This window comes from Triplophysa rosa, linkage group LG4, assembly GCF_024868665.1.
Source record: "Triplophysa rosa linkage group LG4, Trosa_1v2, whole genome shotgun sequence".
In the NCBI taxonomy this organism is placed as follows: Eukaryota; Metazoa; Chordata; class Actinopteri; order Cypriniformes; family Nemacheilidae; genus Triplophysa; species Triplophysa rosa.
The window spans coordinates 30966585-30990482 of NC_079893.1; the positions used below are offsets into that span (position 1 = coordinate 30966585).

A 23898-nucleotide genomic window follows, 5' to 3' on the forward strand; every position below is an offset into this window, starting at 1 on the left:
TATTTCCCTGATAGCACACATACATCTGGTTTACGTCTATTTGACGTCTGCATTTACATCTGCAAGACATCTACAAAACATAGTTTGCTCATCTGCAATACGTCTCAGAGATGTCTGCTGTCAGACGTCATATAGACATCTAGAAGATGTCCGTAAGATGTTGATGATTTAGAATGGATGTAAAGCTGCTCTTTCTAAGATGTTTAGCAGATGTTTTTAAGCAGCAGATCTCCAGATCTTTAGCAGACGTAATACAGACGTTCAGACGTCTCGGAGACGTATTGCAGATGAGCAAACTATGTATTGCAGATGTCTTGCAGATGTAAATGCAGACATCAATAGACCTAAGCCAGATGGATTGTGCTATCTGGGTTGGTGAATAAAACATGAATGTTTCTATGACATCTTTGTGAAAACATACTTTTTAAGGGTGTAACACAATTATCATCAGCTCACATATGATCAGAAAAAAACATAATAAACCTTCTAGTCTTATGAACTGAACATTAAACATAAGTGACGGGATGATACATGCTGCTCTTACCTTCAAAGACTCTTATCTCTCCTCAGCATCAGTAGAAATGATGGAGTTTGAAGCATCAATGGAGTTTTTAAGTTTTAGACCAGCTTAAACCAGAATAGACCAGCAAATCATCTTGGAATGATTAAAGATGTCTTGTTTTTCAGACAGGACTATCTCAAAAAACAGAACCTATCTTAAAAAAATGAAACAAACTATGTTCTGAATTCTAAACTACGTCATGTTGCTTGTTTAAGTTCACATACAGACTCAAGTTTAGACACAGTGTTGCTGCTTCCTCTCTTTATCTTCAACGCTTTTAACAGAACTTCCTCTTCTGTCAGTGACTTTAAATATGTCTGTGTTTATCTCTCTATCACTTATTTGTATTTGTACTTTTATGTGTGAAGAGAGAGAGAGAGAGAGAGAGAGAGAGAAGGCCTTGAACTTGACCACAACGTGTGCTTGTGTCACTCACACCCATGAGAAATAGGAAATGAGTCTTTTAAAAGTTGATCTCATTTGCCTCCACAACTGACCCACGTGTGTCTGCCTCCTCATGATCGAGGTTTGAAAAGATCAGAGTTCTCTCCACACTGAAATCTCTTTGCTTTGGATCAATCCTCACAGACTTCTGTCACTGAGCCCTTGCAGGTGACGGACAAACAAGACATGTAATGCATCTACAACACGTATCTCAATTTCGGGGAGATGATTATAGAATGTATTTATATTGGAGGTATGGCATGAGAAGCATGACATCACATCCAGGATCTTATTCTTTGTTTGTTTAGCCACTACATTTACGCTCAAGGCTGGTTTTACTGCTTGGCGCTGAGCTTCTGCAAGTGCGATTTCAAGAGCAAACAGCTGTGGGGATTACCTCATTCAATTCCAAGTTCAAACACTTACACTGACTGACATACACCCCACCTTGTACAAGCTTTAATGTCACCACAAAACGGATGTTGCGATTGACTTCTTTTCGGTATCGTGACGTATATCCGAGTGAAACGGCTTCTGACATTAGAAAAAATGCTTTATTTTGCCCTTCCCTTTGTGATTGGTTTGTTGTAAGATGGGCCCGGAGGGGAGGGCTAAAAATGCCTGGCCATTGGACAGTCAGCATAGTCCTACCTCTTTTTTGTTGCTGACGTCATGTGGTGAAGTGTTGTTGCTGAGAGGAGCTTAACGTTTTTGATTAAAGATTACAAGTGCAAATTAATAAAAAAATAATGGTGTGCATGGATAAATCATTTATAATAATCACTGCAACACGGTGTAAAACACTTCGAATTTTCCTGTTTGATTGCATGGTGACTTTTAAAGTTTAGTTGCATGTTGGACAGTCCAACCAAAGTGGAGCTAACTTCTGTTTTGCTTTTTCTCCTCTTATCATTGTTTTTTAATGTTCCTCCTTCCTCCGATTGTGGACGGGTGCGTTATTGAAAATGCTGAGATTTACGGCTGCGGACTCTATATGGGCAGATTACGGAACTGATTATTTGATTATTTTGTTTTGACTGTAAATTGTTTATTTCTAATTACAAGCCATTGTGCAGTGCATCTTTTGTGTCTAAAAGTGTTTATCTTTTGAACTTTGTTTGATGGTTTATTGTTGGTTACCCTAAGAGATATTGTTGAAACACCTAAAATAGTAGGCCTTAAGCCATAAAGCCTTCAAATAAAAACTAAAATAAGTTTTTTTATTCATACAATTGATATAACACTTGAAGATTTTATACTTGTTGCTGTAACTGCTGGTAACTTTGGTTATCTGGGGGAAACTGTTGAATTGAATATATCGACAGGCCCAAACCTGTCTAGCGCCTGAACTATTATTTCAATTCTACTATGTCCATTTACATTTAGGGCGTACCACCGTTACAAGCTTGTGCTATTCTCACTGTAAAATGATTTTTCACATCATTTTGAAACACGGTAAACACTTGTAAATTTGCAGTCTATTTCGTTTTATTTTTTTACTGCATTTCAAAAAAGACAGATTGCAGAATTGATAAAGGCACATGCAAAGCACCATTACATTATAGAGCACATTCAGGATTATGGTAGTGATTTTAAGTTTCATTTTTACTATAAACTTTTGTAAAGAAAATTGATCAACAAAAGACCAACAAGGTTTTTCCCAGGTCCAAAACTCCAAATCATTTGCATTTAACCATACTATAAATCACAGACTGATCCTCCATCATTTGAACATCAGATCTGTGAAATACATACATGAAACATATGAGATAAACAGAACATTAAAGCTGAAGGATATATTTGCGCTTTATAAGAAATGGCTTAATTCTAAATGTTTTATTATTTTATAAATGTGTGAATATTTTTCACCTCTCAGCCGCATCATGCTGTTGAACTGCAGAATTCTCATAGACGTCTTCTGTCTCTTCTGATGTCTTCATGTCTTTAAGATGATGGACGGTAGCGTACTGGATCTCTTCAGTATCTCTGGATTCAGTCTCTGAGACTCTCGCTGTTACGGTGGAATAAATGTCATCCTACAATGAGAGAAAATAAAGAACTACAGCCTGTAATAATAATATAAGACAAACACATCTATTGCAGAAGATACGCAGTTCAGATATGCAGTAGATCGGCACTACAGCACAGTTAAACTCACAATCATACAATACGAGTTTCAAAAGCATTCTTATATCTCTACTGATCTGCGGTCAGTTTAGTGTTTCATTTTTACCTGCGTGTGTCTGATGTCATCAGGTCTGCGTTTGCGCTTCCTGTAATACAGAATTATAAACATTGATTTGAATTCAGTTTGATATAGTTATTTTACAGGGTCTGAGATATAAGTCATTGGTTATGAAGCCGTAGTTTTCTGTGTCTTACGGGCAGAATAAACTCACCAGACAAACACAACGATGAGAATGAAGATTAAACCTCCACATCCAGCCGCGACCCCAGCAACCACATACACAACTCTGACATTTCCTCCTACAACAAGAAAAGATCTTTAGTGTGGTAATAGTGTTGTTCATTTCACATCTTTAGTCCGTCTGGCTTAAATAAATGAGCATGGAGCTGACATAACAGTTTTAATTGATTCAGATGACATGATGGGTCAAGAGAGATGAGGCAGCCATTCTGTAGAGTCGATGAAACTCTGAATAAAGCAGAATAATCACTCAAATTCAAGTATGGGTCGCTGTCTTTTTCTACATGTTTTTGTTTACATGGATTGAATTAGAAAAACATGCCATCGATTATCTTCATTACATTTTGTAACAAATGAAATATGATACAAAACACAATATTTTATTGTACAGCATAAGAGTTTTGTACAATAGGGAAAAACAATTGAGTCAAAAGCCCACAGGCAGCAGGTTAAAGTAATAAATGCATCTAGCTAGGCTGTGTATGAAACTCTGACCTTTGTCTGAGAACAAATAGATGAATCAGACCAACGATTGCCCATTATGAAATCTAACCGAAACGAATAATATCCTATGTTTACCACTAAAGTGACATTAGAGTCAGCGGCCAATTTTAGGCGTATTTGCTGAGATCATCATGCTGTTCTCAGTCGTGCTGACAGCCCGGTGATCACGCGCAACTCACATCTCAGAACACGTCGAGGCCCGTTTTAAAAGCCATTATATAAAACTGGAATCTTTATAAATCAACCGCAAAAATCTCTGACATCAAACCTGTCTCCTTAAAACTGTATCGTAGTTCTGTTACTGCATTATGAGCAAAAAGCCTCTCAGTTGTGTCTGTGCATTACATTGATTTATCCACCTTTAAATACTCCCCTGTGCTATAATCACAGTAATGTAAGACCTCTTGTGGTAATTGCGTCAGTTCTTTACAAAGATTAAAGGAAAAGGTCCTAACAGGACGAACATATTACAGCTGACTTACAAATGCAAAAACATTCTTTCCAAAACAAAGAATAATTCTGTCTAACACTTCAGTTTGTCTCTATTTCACTGAATATAAAGAGTGATTGTCACCTTTAACAGTGAGTGAAACAGCATCTGATCTCTGAGATCCATGTTTATTCTGAGCCACACAGTAAAACCATCCACTGAGACGTGAATTAATGTTACTGATGCTGAACGTCTGTCCAGATCCAACAGATGATGTTTGATTCTCTTTAAACCAGCTGTAGATGTGAACAGGTGGATTTGATTCACTGCTGCAGGTCAGAGTCACTGAATCACCCTCCACTATTACACCAGAAGAACTGATGGAACAAATCACAATGAATACATTAACAACAGCTTCTAATGCAGAACTGATTCTGATAAACATCTGAAGTGTGAAGATCTTTCTCTAGCAGTTGTAGGTGAAGGGTGTTTATGTTAAAGCTCATTTAACAGTTGAGACAGAACTCTAAAGTCTGAACAGACACAATAAAATAATGAATCTTTAGTGAATTTAGTGTTTTAAAGAAAACAGAAATAAATCTTTGTTTGAATAATAAACATCAGTGACTCACCGTGAATCATGAGAAGAAAGATCAGAGGGGGAGGAGTCATTATGATTGACATCACCTTAGCCACACCTACATTCAACACACAAGTGCATCATGAGAGTGATCGTCTGATTTTCATCCCCATACTTCATCTCAGTTATTTCTCACTTTTTTTTATCAATAATTACATTTCAACAAATCAACGATACGCCATGGCTAAACGTTCTAAAAACACAATTAAAACACTGGTATGAAATCATTACTCTTTTACTGTTAGTGCACATTTAAAAAAACATTCAGAAATGAAGTTTTTATACCTTCATGGGAGGTTTTTATACCTGCGGCCTCGACCAAACACAAGTAATGTAGCATTGCTCAAAGAGATCACTTACCCTCTTAAAATCTTCAGCAGACTATAAAAGGTAAGAAAGAAATGATTCTTTTAAGAACATTTGAATGAAGGTTATCTGGTGAATAAAACATGAATGTTTCTATGGCATCTTTGAGAAAATATATTTTTTAAGAGTGTAACACAATTGTCATCAGCTCACATGATCAGAAAAAAACATAATAAACCTTCTACTCTTATGAACTGAACATTAAACATAAGTGACGGGATGATACATGCTGCTCTTACCTTCAAAGACTCTTATCTCTCCTCAGCATCAGTAGAAATGATGGAGTTTGAAGCATCAATGGAGTTTTTAAGTTTTAGACCAGCTTAAACCAGAATAGACCAGCAAATCATCTTGGAATGATTAAAGATGTCTTGTTTTTCAGACAGGACTATCTCAAAAAACAGAACCTATCTTAAAAAAATGAAACAAACTATGTTCTGAATTCTAAACTACGTCATGTTGCTTGTTTAAGTTCACATACAGACTCAAGTTTAGACACAGTGTTGCTGCTTCCTCTCTTTATCTTCAACGCTTTTAACAGAACTTCCTCTTCTGTCAGTGACTTTAAATATGTCTGTGTTTATCTCTCTATCACTTATTTGTATTTGTACTTTTATGTGTGAAGAGAGAGAGAGAGAGAGAGAGAGAGAGAAGGCCTTGAACTTGACCACAACGTGTGCTTGTGTCACTCACACCCATGAGAAATAGGAAATGAGTCTTTTAAAAGTTGATCTCATTTGCCTCCACAACTGACCCACGTGTGTCTGCCTCCTCATGATCGAGGTTTGAAAAGATCAGAGTTCTCTCCACACTGAAATCTCTTTGCTTTGGATCAATCCTCACAGACTTCTGTCACTGAGCCCTTGCAGGTGACGGACAAACAAGACATGTAATGCATCTACAACACGTATCTCAATTTCGGGGAGATGATTATAGAATGTATTTATATTGGAGGTATGGCATGAGAAGCATGACATCACATCCAGGATCTTATTCTTTGTTTGTTTAGCCACTACATTTACGCTCAAGGCTGGTTTTACTGCTTGGCGCTGAGCTTCTGCAAGTGCGATTTCAAGAGCAAACAGCTGTGGGGATTACCTCATTCAATTCCAAGTTCAAACACTTACACTGACTGACATACACCCCACCTTGTACAAGCTTTAATGTCACCACAAAACGGATGTTGCGATTGACTTCTTTTCGGTATCGTGACGTATATCCGAGTGAAACGGCTTCTGACATTAGAAAAAATGCTTTATTTTGCCCTTCCCTTTGTGATTGGTTTGTTGTAAGATGGGCCCGGAGGGGAGGGCTAAAAATGCCTGGCCATTGGACAGTCAGCATAGTCCTACCTCTTTTTTGTTGCTGACGTCATGTGGTGAAGTGTTGTTGCTGAGAGGAGCTTAACGTTTTTGATTAAAGATTACAAGTGCAAATTAATAAAAAAATAATGGTGTGCATGGATAAATCATTTATAATAATCACTGCAACACGGTGTAAAACACTTCGAATTTTCCTGTTTGATTGCATGGTGACTTTTAAAGTTTAGTTGCATGTTGGACAGTCCAACCAAAGTGGAGCTAACTTCTGTTTTGCTTTTTCTCCTCTTATCATTGTTTTTTAATGTTCCTCCTTCCTCCGATTGTGGACGGGTGCGTTATTGAAAATGCTGAGATTTACGGCTGCGGACTCTATATGGGCAGATTACGGAACTGATTATTTGATTATTTTGTTTTGACTGTAAATTGTTTATTTCTAATTACAAGCCATTGTGCAGTGCATCTTTTGTGTCTAAAAGTGTTTATCTTTTGAACTTTGTTTGATGGTTTATTGTTGGTTACCCTAAGAGATATTGTTGAAACACCTAAAATAGTAGGCCTTAAGCCATAAAGCCTTCAAATAAAAACTAAAATAAGTTTTTTTATTCATACAATTGATATAACACTTGAAGATTTTATACTTGTTGCTGTAACTGCTGGTAACTTTGGTTATCTGGGGGAAACTGTTGAATTGAATATATCGACAGGCCCAAACCTGTCTAGCGCCTGAACTATTATTTCAATTCTACTATGTCCATTTACATTTAGGGCGTACCACCGTTACAAGCTTGTGCTATTCTCACTGTAAAATGATTTTTCACATCATTTTGAAACACGGTAAACACTTGTAAATTTGCAGTCTATTTCGTTTTATTTTTTTACTGCATTTCAAAAAAGACAGATTGCAGAATTGATAAAGGCACATGCAAAGCACCATTACATTATAGAGCACATTCAGGATTATGGTAGTGATTTTAAGTTTCATTTTTACTATAAACTTTTGTAAAGAAAATTGATCAACAAAAGACCAACAAGGTTTTTCCCAGGTCCAAAACTCCAAATCATTTGCATTTAACCATACTATAAATCACAGACTGATCCTCCATCATTTGAACATCAGATCTGTGAAATACATACATGAAACATATGAGATAAACAGAACATTAAAGCTGAAGGATATATTTGCGCTTTATAAGAAATGGCTTAATTCTAAATGTTTTATTATTTTATAAATGTGTGAATATTTTTCACCTCTCAGCCGCATCATGCTGTTGAACTGCAGAATTCTCATAGACGTCTTCTGTCTCTTCTGATGTCTTCATGTCTTTAAGATGATGGACGGTAGCGTACTGGATCTCTTCAGTATCTCTGGATTCAGTCTCTGAGACTCTCGCTGTTACGGTGGAATAAATGTCATCCTACAATGAGAGAAAATAAAGAACTACAGCCTGTAATAATAATATAAGACAAACACATCTATTGCAGAAGATACGCAGTTCAGATATGCAGTAGATCGGCACTACAGCACAGTTAAACTCACAATCATACAATACGAGTTTCAAAAGCATTCTTATATCTCTACTGATCTGCGGTCAGTTTAGTGTTTCATTTTTACCTGCGTGTGTCTGATGTCATCAGGTCTGCGTTTGCGCTTCCTGTAATACAGAATTATAAACATTGATTTGAATTCAGTTTGATATAGTTATTTTACAGGGTCTGAGATATAAGTCATTGGTTATGAAGCCGTAGTTTTCTGTGTCTTACGGGCAGAATAAACTCACCAGACAAACACAACGATGAGAATGAAGATTAAACCTCCACATCCAGCCGCGACCCCAGCAACCACATACACAACTCTGACATTTCCTCCTACAACAAGAAAAGATCTTTAGTGTGGTAATAGTGTTGTTCATTTCACATCTTTAGTCCGTCTGGCTTAAATAAATGAGCATGGAGCTGACACTAACAGTTTTAATTGATTCAATGACATGATGGGTCAAGAGAGATGAGGCAGCCATTCTGTAGAGTCGATGAAAACTCTGAATAAAGCAGAATAATCACTCAAATTCAAGTATGGGTCGCTGTCTTTTTCTACATGTTTTTGTTTACATGGATTGAATTAGAAAAACATGCCATCGATTATCTTCATTACATTTTGTAACAAATGATAATATGATACAAAACACAATATTTTATTGTACAGCATAAGAGTTTTGTACAATAGGGAAAAACAATTGAGTCAAAAGCCCACAGGGCGGTCTAAAGTAATAAATGCATCTAGCTAGGCTGTGTATAAACTCTGACCTTTGTCTGAGAACAAATAGATGAATCAGACCAACGATTGCCCATTATGAAATCTAACCGAAAGAATAATATCCTATGTATTACCACTAAAGTGACATTAGAGTCAGCGACCAATTTTAGGCGTATTTGCTGAGATCATCATGCTGTTCTCAGTCGTGCTGACAGCCCGGTGATCACGCGCAACTCACATCTCAGAACACGTCGAGGCCCGTTTTAAAAGGCATTATATAAAACTCGGAATCTTTATAAATCAACCGCAAAAATCTCTGATATCAAACCTGTCTCCTTAAAACTGTATCGTAGTCCTGTTACTGCATTATGAGCAAAAAGCCTCTCAGTTGTGTCTGTGCATTACATTGATTTATCCACCTTCAAATACTCCCCTGATGTGGTATAATCACAGTAATGTAAGACCTCTAGTGGTAATTGCGTCAGTTCTTTACAAAGATAAAAGGAAAAGGTCCTAACAGGACGAACATATTACAGCTGACTTACAAATGCAAAAACATTCTTTCCAAAACAAAGAATAATTCTGTCTAACACTTCAGTTTGTCTCTATTTCACTGAATATAAAGAGTGATTCTCACCTTTAACAGTGAGTGAAACAGCATCTGATCTCTGAGATCCAACTTCATTCTGAGCCACACAGTAAAACCCTCCACTGAGACTGGAGTTAATGTTAGTGATGCTGAACGTCTGTCCAGATCCAACAGATGATGTTTGATTCTCTTTAAACCAGCTGTAGATGTGAACAGGTGGATTTGATTCACTGCTGCAGGTCAGATTCACTGAATCACCCTCCACTATTACACCAGAAGAACTGATGGAGATCACAGGTTTATTTGGAGGATCTATTGAGAGATTATATTCAGTAGATCAGTGATGAGTCGGCTTAAGTGAATAATGAAAGAATTGAGAGTGAACTTACAGAAGACATGGAGACGTCGAGGAGGTGATGTGAGTTTGTGTCCCTGTACAGCACAGCTATAGTCACCTGCATTCTCTCTTCTAACTGACGGCAGGATGAGTTTCTTCTTTCTCTCATTTAATGTGTGTGTGTTTCTAAACCAGATGAATGTTGATGTGTCAGTCAGACTGCATGTGCTTTCACATGTCAGAGTCACTGAATGTCCCTCCATCACTGTCTCACCTTCAGACTCCACCTGAAGATCTGAACACAACACAACACTGATCCTCCTCATGTCATTCAACACATCACATTATTATCATCACACACTCATTCACTCTCACCTGTGACAGCAAGAGTCACTCCAGGAGCACCGGTCCATTTCCCATCAGGTTTATTAGTGATGAATCTGAAATAGTACTCGTGTGAATCTGTGTGTCTCACACCAGTCAGTCTGACGCTGCAGTCGTGCTGTTTATCTCCCAGATACTGAATCCTCTGTTTGTATTCAGAGTCCTTAGNGATCACAGGTTTATTGGAGGATCTATTGAGAGATTATATTCAGTAGATCAGTGATGAGTCGGCTTAAGTGAATAATGAAAGAATTGAGAGTGAACTTACAGGGACATGGAGACGTCGAGGAGGTGATGTGAGTTTGTGTCCCTGTACAGCACAGCTATAGTCACCTGCATTCTCTCTTCTAACTGACGGCAGGATGAGTTTCTTCTTTCTCTCATTTAATGTGTGTGTGTTTCTAAACCAGATGAATGTTGATGTGTCAGTCAGACTGCATGTGCTTTCACATGTCAGAGTCACTGAATGTCCCTCCATCACTGTCTCACCTTCAGACTCCACCTGAAGATCTGAACACAACACAACACTGATCCTCCTCATGTCATTCAACACATCACATTATTATCATCACACACTCATTCACTCTCACCTGTGACAGCAAGAGTCACTCCAGGAGCACCGTCCATTTCCCATCAGGTTTATTAGTGATGAATCTGAAATAGTACTGTGTGAATCTGTGTGTCTCACACAGTCAGTCTGACGCTGCAGTCGTGCTGTTTATCTCCCAGATACTGAATCCTCTGTTTGTATTCAGAGTCCTTAGACAGATCTGGAGGATCAGAACTGTCGATCTTGGTCCAGAACACTGTATTGATCTTATGTCCAGTAGGGTATGTGTAAGTGCAGTTTATAGTCACTGTTGAGTCCTTCAGTGCACAGATGTGTGAAGAGCTGTAAGTCACACGCCAATCATCATCAGCACTATAAACTCCTGAAACACACAAATCACAATGAATACATGAACAACAGCTCCTGCAAATGGAAAGTACAACACTACAGTAAATTCAATGTTTGACTGAAAACAGAACTAAAGTGTTGTTTATAGTAATGAATGTGTAACATCAGAGACTCACCGTGAAACATGAAGAAAAAGATCAGAGGGGGAGGAGCTATTATGATTGACATCACCACAGCCACACCTACATTCAACACATGATGAGCTCAAGACTTTAATCAGTGGTTTTGTTGGTTGTATAAAGTGTCACAGTATAGCTCACACTATATTCACACTGCACGAGAAAGTGATGATTTAGTCTTTAAAGGAGACATCAGATGAAAACCCCACTTTTTCTGTGTTTAAGTCCTATAATCGGGTCCCGGTGCATCTAGCAACCCAGAAAACGTGAAAAATAAGAACCCAGTAAGTTTGTTTTGATGAGCCTTTCCCTGCAAGCATGTGAGAAATCCAGCCGTTCAGATTTCGCTCCGATTGTGACGTCCAAAGCGGATTTATTATAATGTTACCGCCCCTTAATCTACACAGTTCCACCCACTGCGCTCCGCCATTGTTGTTTTCACAAGCGACAGCGGTGTACGTGACGCCATGGCTAAAGTTCGTGGACAACATGCAATGTAGTCGCTGCACAGAGTCCAAACCTCGGAAGAGACAGGAGTGGATTTATTTTATTTTTAGTGGAAATCCATCAGAAACCTTAAGTAAAAACCTGCTTGTTTGCGCGAATAACTTCAAACCGGAGTGCTTTTTCAACCTGGGACAGTACAAGCAGGATTAGCTTCAAAGTTGTTCCTCAAGAGGGATCGAGACCGACTGAACGAGACAAAACTGCCGATGTAAGTAATATTTATCAACAGTCTGAATTGACGTAAATGTACCGTATAAATAGGAGGATAACGTTAGCATATGATAGCGAAGGGAGCTAAGTCAGTCACGGGCTAATAGAACATTCAAAGCCAGTGTTAAACTCACTGTATATAAGTGCAGATGGACACGTGGAGTTTAGCTGTATGAATGTTAATACATTATGTGCGTTAATATGTTCAGCTGTGGCAAGCTGTCATTATTGTTTTGCTAATGAACACAAAACAATAATGAAAAAAAAAAAAAAAAAAAAAAAAAAAAAACAGAGCAAACCTCTCCCGTGAGCTGCCAAAATACAGGCAGCATATCACATGCCCCACCAGAGACAGCAACATTCTGGATCACTGTTACACCACAATACGGGATGCATACCACTCTGTTCCCAGAGCAGCTCTGGGTCTCTCTGATCATTGCCTGGTTCATCTTCTTCCGACCTACAGACAGAAGCTTAAATCTGCCAAGCCTGTAGCAAGAACAGCAAAGAGATGGAGCAGCGAAACAGAGCGGGCCTTACAAGCCTGTTTCGACTGCACGGATTGGAGTGTCTTTGAAGCTGCAGCCACTGATCTGGATGAGTTAACTGACACAGTGACATCCTACATCAGCTTCTGTGAGGACATGTGTATTCCCACCAGGACTCTTTAACATACAACAATGACAAACCATGGTTTACAATGAAACTGAGACAGCTTCGTCAGGCCAAAGAAGATGCTTACAGAAGTGGGGAAAAGTCTTGTATAATCAGGCCAAAAACACACTGACTAAAGGAGATAAGAGCAGCTAAGAGAAGCTACTCTGAAAAGCTGAAGAACCAGTTTTCAGCAACGACCCTGCATCAGTGTGGAAAGGCCTGAAAGACATTACCAACTACAAGCCATCATCCCCTCAGTCTTGGGTAATCAACGACTGGCTGACGACCTGAACGACTTCTATTGTCGTTTTGAAATGCAGAGTCTCACCCTTCACACCCCCCTGACCCTATCTCTGCTATACCATTAACACCTCCTCTTGACATCAACCTGCACTTAAGATCTGCGAAGAGGATGTTTGCCAGCTTTTCCGCAAACAAAAGATCAGAAAAGCACCAGGCCCAGACAATGTCTCACCCTCCTGCCTGAAAGTCTGTGCGGAGCAGCTGTCGCCCATCTTCACAATATTTTTAACAGATCTTTGGAGCAGTGTGAAGTCCCTTCATGCTTCAAACGCTCCACCATCATCCCTGTACAGAAGAAACCCAAAATATCTGGACTTAATGACTACAGGCCTGTTGCTTTAACATCTGTGGTCATGAAGTCATTTGAGAGACTTGTACTGGCCCACCTGAAGGACATCACCAGACCACTTCTTGATCCCCTCCAGTTTGCTTACCGAGCAAACAGGTCTGTGGACGATGCAGTAAACATGGGACTGCATTAATCCTACAACACCTAGACAGACCAGGGACTTACGTCAGGATCCTGTTTGTAGACTTCAGCTCGGCCTTCAACACCATAATCCAGACCTCCTCCTGCCCAAGCTTACCCAGCTCTCTGTGCCAACCTCTACCTGTCAGTGGATTATTAACTTCCTGTCGAACAGGCAGCAGCTAGTGAGGTTGGGAAAATTTAAATCCAGCACATGTACCATCAGCACCGGAGCTCCTCAAGGATGTGTTCTTTCTCCACTGCTATATTCACTCTACACAAACGAATGCACCTCTACAGACCCTTCTGTCAAACTCCTGAAGTTTGCAGATGACACCACAGTCATTGGCCTTATTCAAGACGGTGATGAATCTGCCTACAGAAAGGAGGTTGCTCAGCTGGCTGCCTGGTGTAGTCAAAACAACCTAGAGCTGAATGCATTCAAGACAGTGGAGATGATAGTGGATTTCAGAAGGAACCCTCCATCACTTCCTCCCCTCACCATCCTGGACAGCACTGTGGATACTGTGGAGTCATTCAGGTTCCTGGGCTCCACCATCTCTCAGGACCTGAAGTGGGAGTCCCACATAGACTCCATTGTAAAGAAGGCCCAGCAGAGGTTATACTTCCTCCGTCAATTGAGGAAGTTCAACCTACCACAGGAGCTACTGACCCAGTTCTACTCAGTGGTCATCGAATCTGTTCTGTGCACTTCAATTACTGTTTGGTATGGCTCGGCCACCAAATCAGACCTACGAAGACTACAACGGACAGTTCGTAGTGCTGAGAAAATTATTGGTGCTCCTCTGCCCACACTTCAGGACCTGTACGATTCCAGAGTGAAAAACAGGGCAAGAAAAATCATCATTGACTCCACACACCCAGCACACAAACTCTTTGATCTGCTGCCCTCTGGCCGGCGCTTTAGAGCACCAAACACCAGGACTTCCAGACACAGAAGCAGCTTCTTCCCCCAGGCAATCTCCCTCCTAAACAGATAACTGCTCCTTAAGAGCAATATTCCACTTCCACTACTCCTATAGTGTGCACTACTGTGCCTTATTATATCTACATCTTATGTATACATGTATATAACACTACCTCTACTTACTAAATTATCCATTTGCACAAGTGTACATACAATCTGTTAATATGTTTATTCTACTATATACTACCCGGTACAATGTCTCTTATATGTTATTATCCCCCATTTTCTGTAAAATAGTCTTTATTTTATATATGCACAATTTAGAATCTTTTAGACTGTAAATCGTATTATATTGTATTGTCATTGTGTTAAATGTCTGTACTAGAAGCTTCCAACACCAAAGAAAATTCCTTGTGTGTGCAAGCACACTTGGCAATAAAGCTCTTCTGATTCTGATTCTGATTCTGATTCTGAACAGGGCGAACACTGCGGTTAGGTTCGTTTTAAACGTCTCAAATCATTCGTGCTTAGGCTGAAAAATCTGTCACAGCAAACTAGCTCTCACATGTGTGTGTAACTTATAACTTGTCAATGACAAGCGCTAAAAATCCATGTAATTCCGCTGAGATGTGCAGTGATTCCGTGGATTTTAGGTAAGCATACACGCACAAAGTAAGCGCATTAGCTGTTTGCTGTGACTGTTTTTTTGTCTCCCGAATGATTTGAGACTTAAATACTAACGAGTCCTCTGAAAGCTAACCGCAGAGGAGTTCAGGAAAATATCATTTAGCTAAACTATTGCCATGGCAGTACTAAGTGTGTTGTGTTGACACGCCGGACAGAAGGGGGGTGGGGTGTCGCTGTAACTCATTATCAGTTAAAGAGACATGCACCAAAAGGGTTGCTGTGAGCATACTGTTTTTGACGAGGCAGAAAGGGTTTTGTTTACACAGCCATTGAGTGTTTTTAAGCAAAGATATGTTCCAGGCATTTCATGAAGATCCTAATAAATCATACCGAACTTGTTGAAAAGTGCTCTCTGAGGAGACCTTTAAATCAACAGATCTGGAGAATCTTTACTGGGAACAGCATTGGTCCAGAACACTTTCTTGATCTTATGTCCAGTAGGGTATGTGTAAGTGCAGTTTATAGTCACTGTTGAGTCCTTCAGTGCACAGATGTGTGAAGAGCTGTAAGTCACACGCCAATCATCATCAGCACTATAAACTCCTGAAACACACAAATCACAATGAATACATGAACAACAGCTCCTGCAAATGGAAAGTACAACACTACAGTAAATTCAATGTTTGACTGAAAACAGAACTAAAGTGTTGTTTATAGTAATGAATGTGTAACATCAGAGACTCACCGTGAAACATGAAGAAAAAGATCAGAGGGGGAGGAGCTATTATGATTGACATCACCACAGCCACACCTACATTCAACACATGATGAGCTCAAGACTTTAATCAGTGGTTTTGTTGGTTGTATAAAGTGTCACAGTATAGCTCACACTATATTCACACTGCACGAGAAAGTGATGATTTAGTCTTTAAAGGAGACATCAGATGAAAACCCCACTTTTTCTGTGTTTAAGTCCTATAATCGGGTCCCGGTGCATCTAGCAACCCAGAAAACGTGAAAAATAAGAACCCAGTAAGTTTGTTTTGATGAGCCTTTCCCTGCAAGCATGTGAGAAATCCAGCCGTTCAGATTTCGCTCCGATTGTGACGTCCAAAGCGGATTTATTATAATGTTACCGCCCCTTAATCTACACAGTTCCACCCACTGCGCTCCGCCATTGTTGTTTTCACAAGCGACAGCGGTGTACGTGACGCCATGGCTAAAGTTCGTGGACAACATGCAATGTAGTCGCTGCACAGAGTCCAAACCTCGGAAGAGACTGGAGTGGATTTATTTTATTTTTAGTGGAAATCCATCAGAAACCTTAAGTAAAAACCTGCTTGTTTGCGCGAATAACTTCAAACCGGAGTGCTTTTTCAACCTGGGACAGTACAAGCAGGATTAGCTTCAAAGTTGTTCCTCAAGAGGGATCGAGACCGACTGAACGAGACAAAACTGCCGATGTAAGTAATATTTATCAACAGTCTGAATTGACGTAAATGTACCGTATAAATAGGAGGATAACGTTAGCATATGATAGCGAAGGGAGCTAAGTCAGTCACGGGCTAATAGAACATTCAAAGCCAGTGTTAAACTCACTGTATATAAGTGCAGATGGACACGTGGAGTTTAGCTGTATGAATGTTAATACATTATGTGCGTTAATATGTTCAGCTGTGGCAAGCTGTCATTATTGTTTTGCTAATGAACAGGGGCGAACACTGCGGTTAGTTTCGTTTTAAACGTCTCAAATCATTCGTGCTTAGGCTGAAAGATCTGTCACAGCAAACTAGCTCTCACGTTGTGTGTGTAACGTTATAACTTGTCAATGACAAGCGCTAAAATCCATGTAATTACACTGAGATCTGCTGTGGATTCCGTGGATTTTAGGTAAGCATACACGCACAACTTAAGCACATTAGCTGTTTGCTGTGACTGATTTTTTTGTCTCCGGATGAATGATTTGAGATGTTTAAGACGTAGCTAACCGCAGAGGAATTCAGGAAATATCATTTAGCTAAACCATTGCCATGGCAGTACTACACGTGTGTTGTGTTGACACGCCGGACAGAAGGGGGGTGGGGTTCGCTGTAACTCATTATCATTTAAAGAGACATGCACCAAAACGGGTTGCTGTGAGCATAGCTGTTTTTGACGAGGCAAGAAGGGTTTTGTTTACACAGCCATTGAGTGTTTTTAAGCAAAATATGTTCCAGACATTTCATGAGGACCCTAATAAATCATACCAACTTGTTGAAAGTGCTCATCTGAGGAGACCTTTAAATTTCATATTTAATAATAAAAACATTTTCACTATGTTCGAAAACATGTTCACAAAGACCAAAGAAACATTTAGTTAAAATTAGCACATTTTAACTAAATCTCCTGTTTGTTTAGTGTTTCCAGAGAAAAGTCATTAGACATTATTTAAAGTCATTTAAAGCTTGTTACCACATACTGATCAGTTCCGATATGATAAAAAGACATGCAGTATAAACCTTTTAAAGCTTTGGAAACAGAACATACAGGATAATGATGAAAAAGAAAGCTGCTCTTACCCTCACATGCTTTTAGCAGACTTCGGTAGAAATGATGGAGTTTGAAACATCACTGTGGTTTTCAGCTTTTGAACAGTTGTGGTTAACACAATGTGTCAATGGCGCTCAAATGGTCTACTGTAAATGAGCCTGAACCAGATGAGACCTGCAAACCATCTTAGACATGCAAACCATTTTTCTTTCTCCTGGTAGGGTAATGTTAAAACATATTAATAAGTTTAACTTTGAAATACTTTATTATTGTACATAGTACAAATTAAGTCATTGGAGGAGGGTAGACACGGAGGGTAGACCACTTCCTCTCTTCATCTCTAAAGATTTTCACCAAACTTCCTCTTCCTCTGTCAGTCACTTTAAATGTGTCATGTGTCTTATATCTTACTTATACATACACTTTATTTTATGTTTTCACATTTGCCTCCACAGATGACTTGTACATTTCTACCTCCTCATATCTGAGGTTTCAACCTCACTGGGTTTAACAGATGCCGACTGTGGGCGTGGGGGGTGGTGTTTGTTTGGGTGTGTGGGGGAGTGGTTAGTGTTCTTAACTAGAGTGCTGTCGTCGACGGTTCGAATCTTGGTTGCAGCGTTAGACTTCACATCATTCTAGGAGTCATTTAAAAATTTGTGTTTCTTTATATTTTTTTATTTCGAGTTTTTAGTATCCTTAAGAACCGCAGATGTTTTGGCTACAACTACCCATCCAATAAATGAAATTGGTAGGATCACATACCTTACAAGGCTGTTCTCAAAATGGTCCCATAGGCTACAATTGACCTTTGACTTTTTACTGCCCTCATATTATATATAATTTATGTCAAATGCCAAATTATCCAACATATATCAATAACACAACATATGGCTCTGTTTGTTTAGTAAATTTGGGCTTGATTTCACATTAAGTGATGCTTATCCCGAAATGATCACTGTCCATAGATCACTACAAACAAGGTTATTTTTTGATTTACAGTTAAATCAGTTATAGACACTGGTTTAAGAGTTGACTTTCAGATCAACACCCCCTAGTGGCAAAACGTCGTTGAGATTTGAAACAGTAATGACACTAAAAATTACGTGACTTAGCCAGTTTGATACGCGCTTTGAAACACTGATTCAATACAAAAAATTCGATATGGGGTTCGAAGCTTCATGAAGCCTGTTCCGAAAGCACCCATCACCATATCGAACTATGTCAAATAGTTAATAAAGAGTTACGAAATTAAAAAGGCAGATAGCTATTTTTCAAGTGTAAGTCCTGATAAATGTATTCATCACGCTTTCAATGATGCCTACGAACATTTTCATGGCTGTTGTTCATACGACCTGTGCTAGCTGTATGTTTAAACATGTTAACATCATGTTAAACATGTTATCAATGTGCTCCCGTATGCTAGGTTTATGTAACGACATAGCGTATTAACATTGTTTAATCATCAGGCTAAAACATTATATTTTTGTGTCAAAACATGCTAGCTTCATGATCAAATGTGTTAGCATGCTAAACTTCTTTCCATCATGTTAGACAATAAGCGAAAGCATTTCGAACTATTTTAAACTTTCCAGGCCAGACAAAGTCAGGTGGTTTGTCCTTAAAACAATTCACACAAATAATACTTGTATTAAAATTTATGTCATGTATGTTGGTACACTTTATCAAGATCGACCTTGTTGCTTAACGTATAGGACAAAATTGAGTTTTCTCAAAAGGGCCATGACCACAACATGCAGCTGACACATCCAAAAACATAATGCACAAAAGCAATGATAAGTTCAGACTTCAGGTATAGATACTTTCAATACTAATGCTTTTATTGACAGGATTAAAATCTTAATTCTATAAGAAAACATTATCTAGCACCAAAAAAATCAGCTCTAAAAGTTACATTTAAAAAAGTTTGTTCGCAGGTTGCCTTTGAAAAGAGTGGAATGTACAGTTGTACAGAATGTACAGAAAAGCACCCAAACAGTAAATAGCAAAATAAAAAGTGCCAAAATTGCAAACATTACCACAAGTTGAAACCCCTGCATATGCTGGTTAGGTATATTTTAAAGCATGGTAGCTGGTTTGAGCTGGTCACGTGCTGGTCCTACAGTCATAAGCAACTAGCTCCTGCTCAGGACCAGCTCAAACCAGCTACCATGCTTTAAAACATACCGATCCAGCATATGCAGGTTATTTTCCTCTTTTGAGCTTTTAGGAACCTAAACTAAGCCAAAAACAAAATCAACAAGTTACTTTCTGGGTCCAAAGATCCTGATCATTTGCATTTGACTGTACTGTAAATAAAAGACTGATCCTCCATCATTTGAACATCAGATCTGTGAAATAAACACATGAGACATATGAGATAAACAGACACAAAACAACAAGCAACACTGAAGCTGAAGAATATATTTCTAAGTGTGCACTTTATAGATGTAGATAAAACGTAACTATTTTAGGCTCTAAAATATCTCATTCATACATTTTAGTACGATTTGCTTTCACGCCAGTGATGTTAGGTTTAGGGGCGGGGTTAGGGGTGGGGCTTCAGTATTGCTTTTTTATAGTAATCGTACGTTTTTGTACGATTCACAAAGTACATACGAATTAGCCACCTTGTAAAATAGTTACGAATTCCCGTGAGATCAGGTTGTAGATGCTGGTCCAACCTTAAATATTTTATTATTTCATGAATGTGTGAATATTATTCACCTCTCAGCAGCATCATGCTGGTGAACTGCAGAATTCTCATAGACGTCTTCTGTCTCTTCTGATGTCTTCATGTCTTTCACTCTGAGATGACAGACAGTTGCGTACTGGATCTCTTCAGGATCTCTGGATTCAGTCTCTGAGACTCTCTTTGTTACAGTGGAATAAATATCATCCTACAATGAGAGAAAACAAAAAAACAATAATAATGTAATGTACAGTTTAAAATTAACTTCTTGGGGTTTTGTAGAAGGTGCAAAAATGAATAAAATAAATAAGTAAAAAATAAAATAAATACACATACAAGAGACAATACAACAGACAAGAAATCTCAGAGATGTATTCACGTGAAACAGTTTATTTTCCCAGTTAAAGCTTTAACATTACCAGTCAAAAATATTAAAAACTACTGTTAATAAACCTCTTAGCTATTAATACAGTGCAGATAAACTCACTGAAATACAGAAATCATGAAGTATGAATGTCCACATTCTGGAGGGAATCTTCAGTATATCTCTACTGATCTGCGGTCAGTTTAGTGTTTCATTTTTACCTGCATGTGTCTGATGTCATCAGGTCTGCGTTTGCACTTCCTGTAATACAGAATTATAAACATTGACTTGAATTTGGTTTAGTACAGCATTTTAGTTTACCACAGGGGAGTTGTACAGCATTGTATACAAGACTAAGACTAAGAGAAATACACAATTTTGTAAAATGACAGGGTGTGTTGTGATAGTTTTGTGTATCTTACAGGCAGAATAAACTCACCACACAAACACAACGATGAGAATGAAGAATAAACCACATCCAGCCGCGACCACAGCAACCACATACAGAATGTTTCCTCCTACATGAAACATGGTCAGATGTTATTAAGCAAAATAATGCTGATGTTTATTTTACAATATATTCTTAACGCCACATAAATCCCTCTACCATAAAAAACAGAACATTGTGTCTAGAATGCCCCGTGATATAATCACTGTAAAATGTGGCACATTCCCCCATAATAAAAGATTTTAAAGGGGAAAAATGGTTACAGATACCTTACAAACTGAAAACATAGATTCACCGATTCTCACCTTTAACAGTGAGTGAAACAGCATCTGATCTCTGAGATCCATGTTTATTCTGAGCCACACAGTAAAACCATCCACTGAGACTGGAGTTAAAGTGACTGATGCTGAACGTCTGTCCAGATCCTACAGATGATGTTTGATTCTCTTTAAACCAGCTGTAGTTGTGAACAGATCCTACAGATGTTTCCTCTTTAAACCAGCTGATATTCGCAGGTGGATTTGATTCACTGCTGCAGGTCAGATTCACTGAATCACCAGAAGGATTCACTACAACATGAGTGTTTTCTGGAGGATCTATTGAGAGATTATATTCAGTAGATCAGTGATGAGTCGGCTTAAGTGAATAATGAAAGAATTGAGAGTGAACTTACAGAAGACATGGAGACGTCGAGGAGGTGATGTGAGTTTGTGTCCCTGTACAGCACAGCTATAGTCACCTGCATTCTCTCTTCTAACTGACGGCAGGATGAGTTTCTTCTTTCTCTCATTTAATGTGTGTGTGTTTCTAAACCAGATGAATGTTGATGTGTCAGTCAGACTGCATGTGCTTTCACATGTCAGAGTCACTGAATGTCCCTCCATCACTGTCTCACCTTCAGACTCCACCTGAAGATCTGAACACAACACAACACTGATCCTCCTCATGTCATTCAACACATCACATTACTCTATCCCATCACACACTCATTCACTCTCACCTGTGACATTAAGAGTCACTCCAGGTTTACCGATCCATTTATAATCTTGATCAGTGATGATCTGAAATAGTACTCGTGGAATCTGTGTGTCTCACATCACCGTCAGTCTGACGCTGCAGTCGTGCTGTTTATCTCCCAGATACTGAATCCTCTGTTTGTATTCAGAGTACTTAGACAGATCTGGAGGATCAGAACTGTCGATCTTGGTCCAGAACACTGTATTGATCTTATGTCCAGTAGGGTATGTGTAAGTGCAGTTTATAGTCACTGTTGAGTTCTTCAGTGCACAGATGTGTGAAGAGCTGTAAGTCACATGCCGACCATCATCAGCACTATAAACTCCTGAAAGGGACAAAAGCAGCAGTTTCTGGTGAATACCACACCAGTTCTGATAAAAGTGTGAAGTATATTTGTCTCACAGTTGTGGTTGGAGAGTGTTTGAAGAAAAGCAGAACTGAACAACTTTTGCACAATTGACAGAAAACACAAACTCTATGATGCAAACTGATCAAATATAAAGAGATGATAAAGATGTGTTGATCACACGACTGAAGTGATTGATTTGACATCAGTTACTCACCTTGAATCATGAGCAGGAGAATCAGAGGAGAGGAGGAGCCACTCTGACTGACATCACCATAGCAAAAGCACAAACCAGTGACCACTCACTCAACACACTTTTAAAAATGGATGATGTGAAAAAACTTGCAAATACGATCATTTATTATATAAAACATTATAAAGCTAACAGCTGCTCTTGTGACCATTACATTGTGACGTAATGCAAGCACCAAAACAATACAGTAAAAGTCATTTTATGTTTAAACATTGAATGCTTGTAACTATCCTAAAGACAGGGTCTTCTAGTCACCTATCAGACGATCATTACACATAATATATTCAGATAGACATCGGATTACACATAAATATATTCAGATTAGACATGGATTACACATAAATATATTCAGATTACGACATCGGATTACACATAATAAATATTCATTAAACATTGGGATTACACATAAATATTCAGATTACACATCGGGATTACACCATAATATATTCAGATTAGACATCGATACTACCATAAAATATTCAGATTAGAACATGGATTACACATAATATATTCATTTTAAACATTGGATTACACATAAATATATTCAGATTACACATCGGATTACACATTAATATATACCAGATTTAACATCATTTTAACACATAAAATATTTGTCATATAAATTTGAAAATACTTAAAAATGTTGCTCTTACCTATTTCACAACCGCTCAATGCCAGTGCCAACACTATATGAGTAAAATAAGAAAATGTCCACAAGTTCTGCCTCTCATCACGTGATTAACACATATTTCCAACCGAAGTGTGATTTCTGCTTTTTTTATTCGCATAGAAAACTGTTGTTTCTGCCTGACAGCCTGTCGCACGCACATCATTCCTCTTAGACCAATCAGCGTCTTGAAAAACTGGCGCCCCCTCGATCTTCCACCACCCTCACAGACGATAGTGGAGGTTAGCGGGATGCCCGAAAGTTTGCAGCGGAACATGAGCTGCTTCGGCATGATCAAACACACCTCCTCAATGAAGTAAACATCCTCGAACGCAAAAGCACATGCACAAAGAACATCAAATGCAGAAGACCGACAGACAGAGGGGAACTGGAATCCCCTGGTTGGGCCTGGGTTCTCCTGAGTTTTTTTTTCTCGATTAGAGTTTTGGGTTCCGTTTGCATACTGTTTCTATTTGCCTGGCCGGGGGGACTGCTTTAGAATTTTAAAGTTTTACTTCATTAATATTGCATATAGGAATTTATAGTT

The 23898-nt window shown here is 38.7% G+C and overlaps 2 protein-coding genes and 1 pseudogene across 2 annotated transcripts; all 3 read right to left on the bottom strand.

The window, feature by feature from the left end:
* Positions 1–2488: 2488 nt before the first annotated feature.
* LOC130553069 (basigin) lies at positions 2489–5040 on the bottom strand. The gene is made up of 6 exons (XM_057331810.1): positions 5001–5040; positions 4513–4728; positions 3406–3493; positions 3240–3279; positions 2876–3042; positions 2489–2746 (listed from the first exon to the last, which is right to left on the bottom strand). The coding sequence occupies exons 1-6, from the start codon at positions 5038–5040 to the stop codon at positions 2686–2688; spliced, it is 612 nt and encodes a 203-aa protein (XP_057187793.1). The 3' UTR covers positions 2489–2685.
* Positions 5041–7557: 2517 nt separating this feature from the next.
* On the bottom strand, positions 7558–10533 carry LOC130553070 (B-cell receptor CD22-like). The gene is made up of 8 exons (XM_057331811.1): positions 10526–10533; positions 10249–10448; positions 9926–10168; positions 9585–9848; positions 8475–8562; positions 8309–8348; positions 7945–8111; positions 7558–7815 (listed from the first exon to the last, which is right to left on the bottom strand). The coding sequence occupies exons 1-8, from the start codon at positions 10531–10533 to the stop codon at positions 7755–7757; spliced, it is 1071 nt and encodes a 356-aa protein (XP_057187794.1). The 3' UTR covers positions 7558–7754.
* Positions 10534–21359: 10826 nt separating this feature from the next.
* On the bottom strand, positions 21360–22705 carry LOC130553071 (B-cell receptor CD22-like; annotated as a pseudogene).
* Between the last annotated feature and the right edge of the window lie 1193 nt (positions 22706–23898).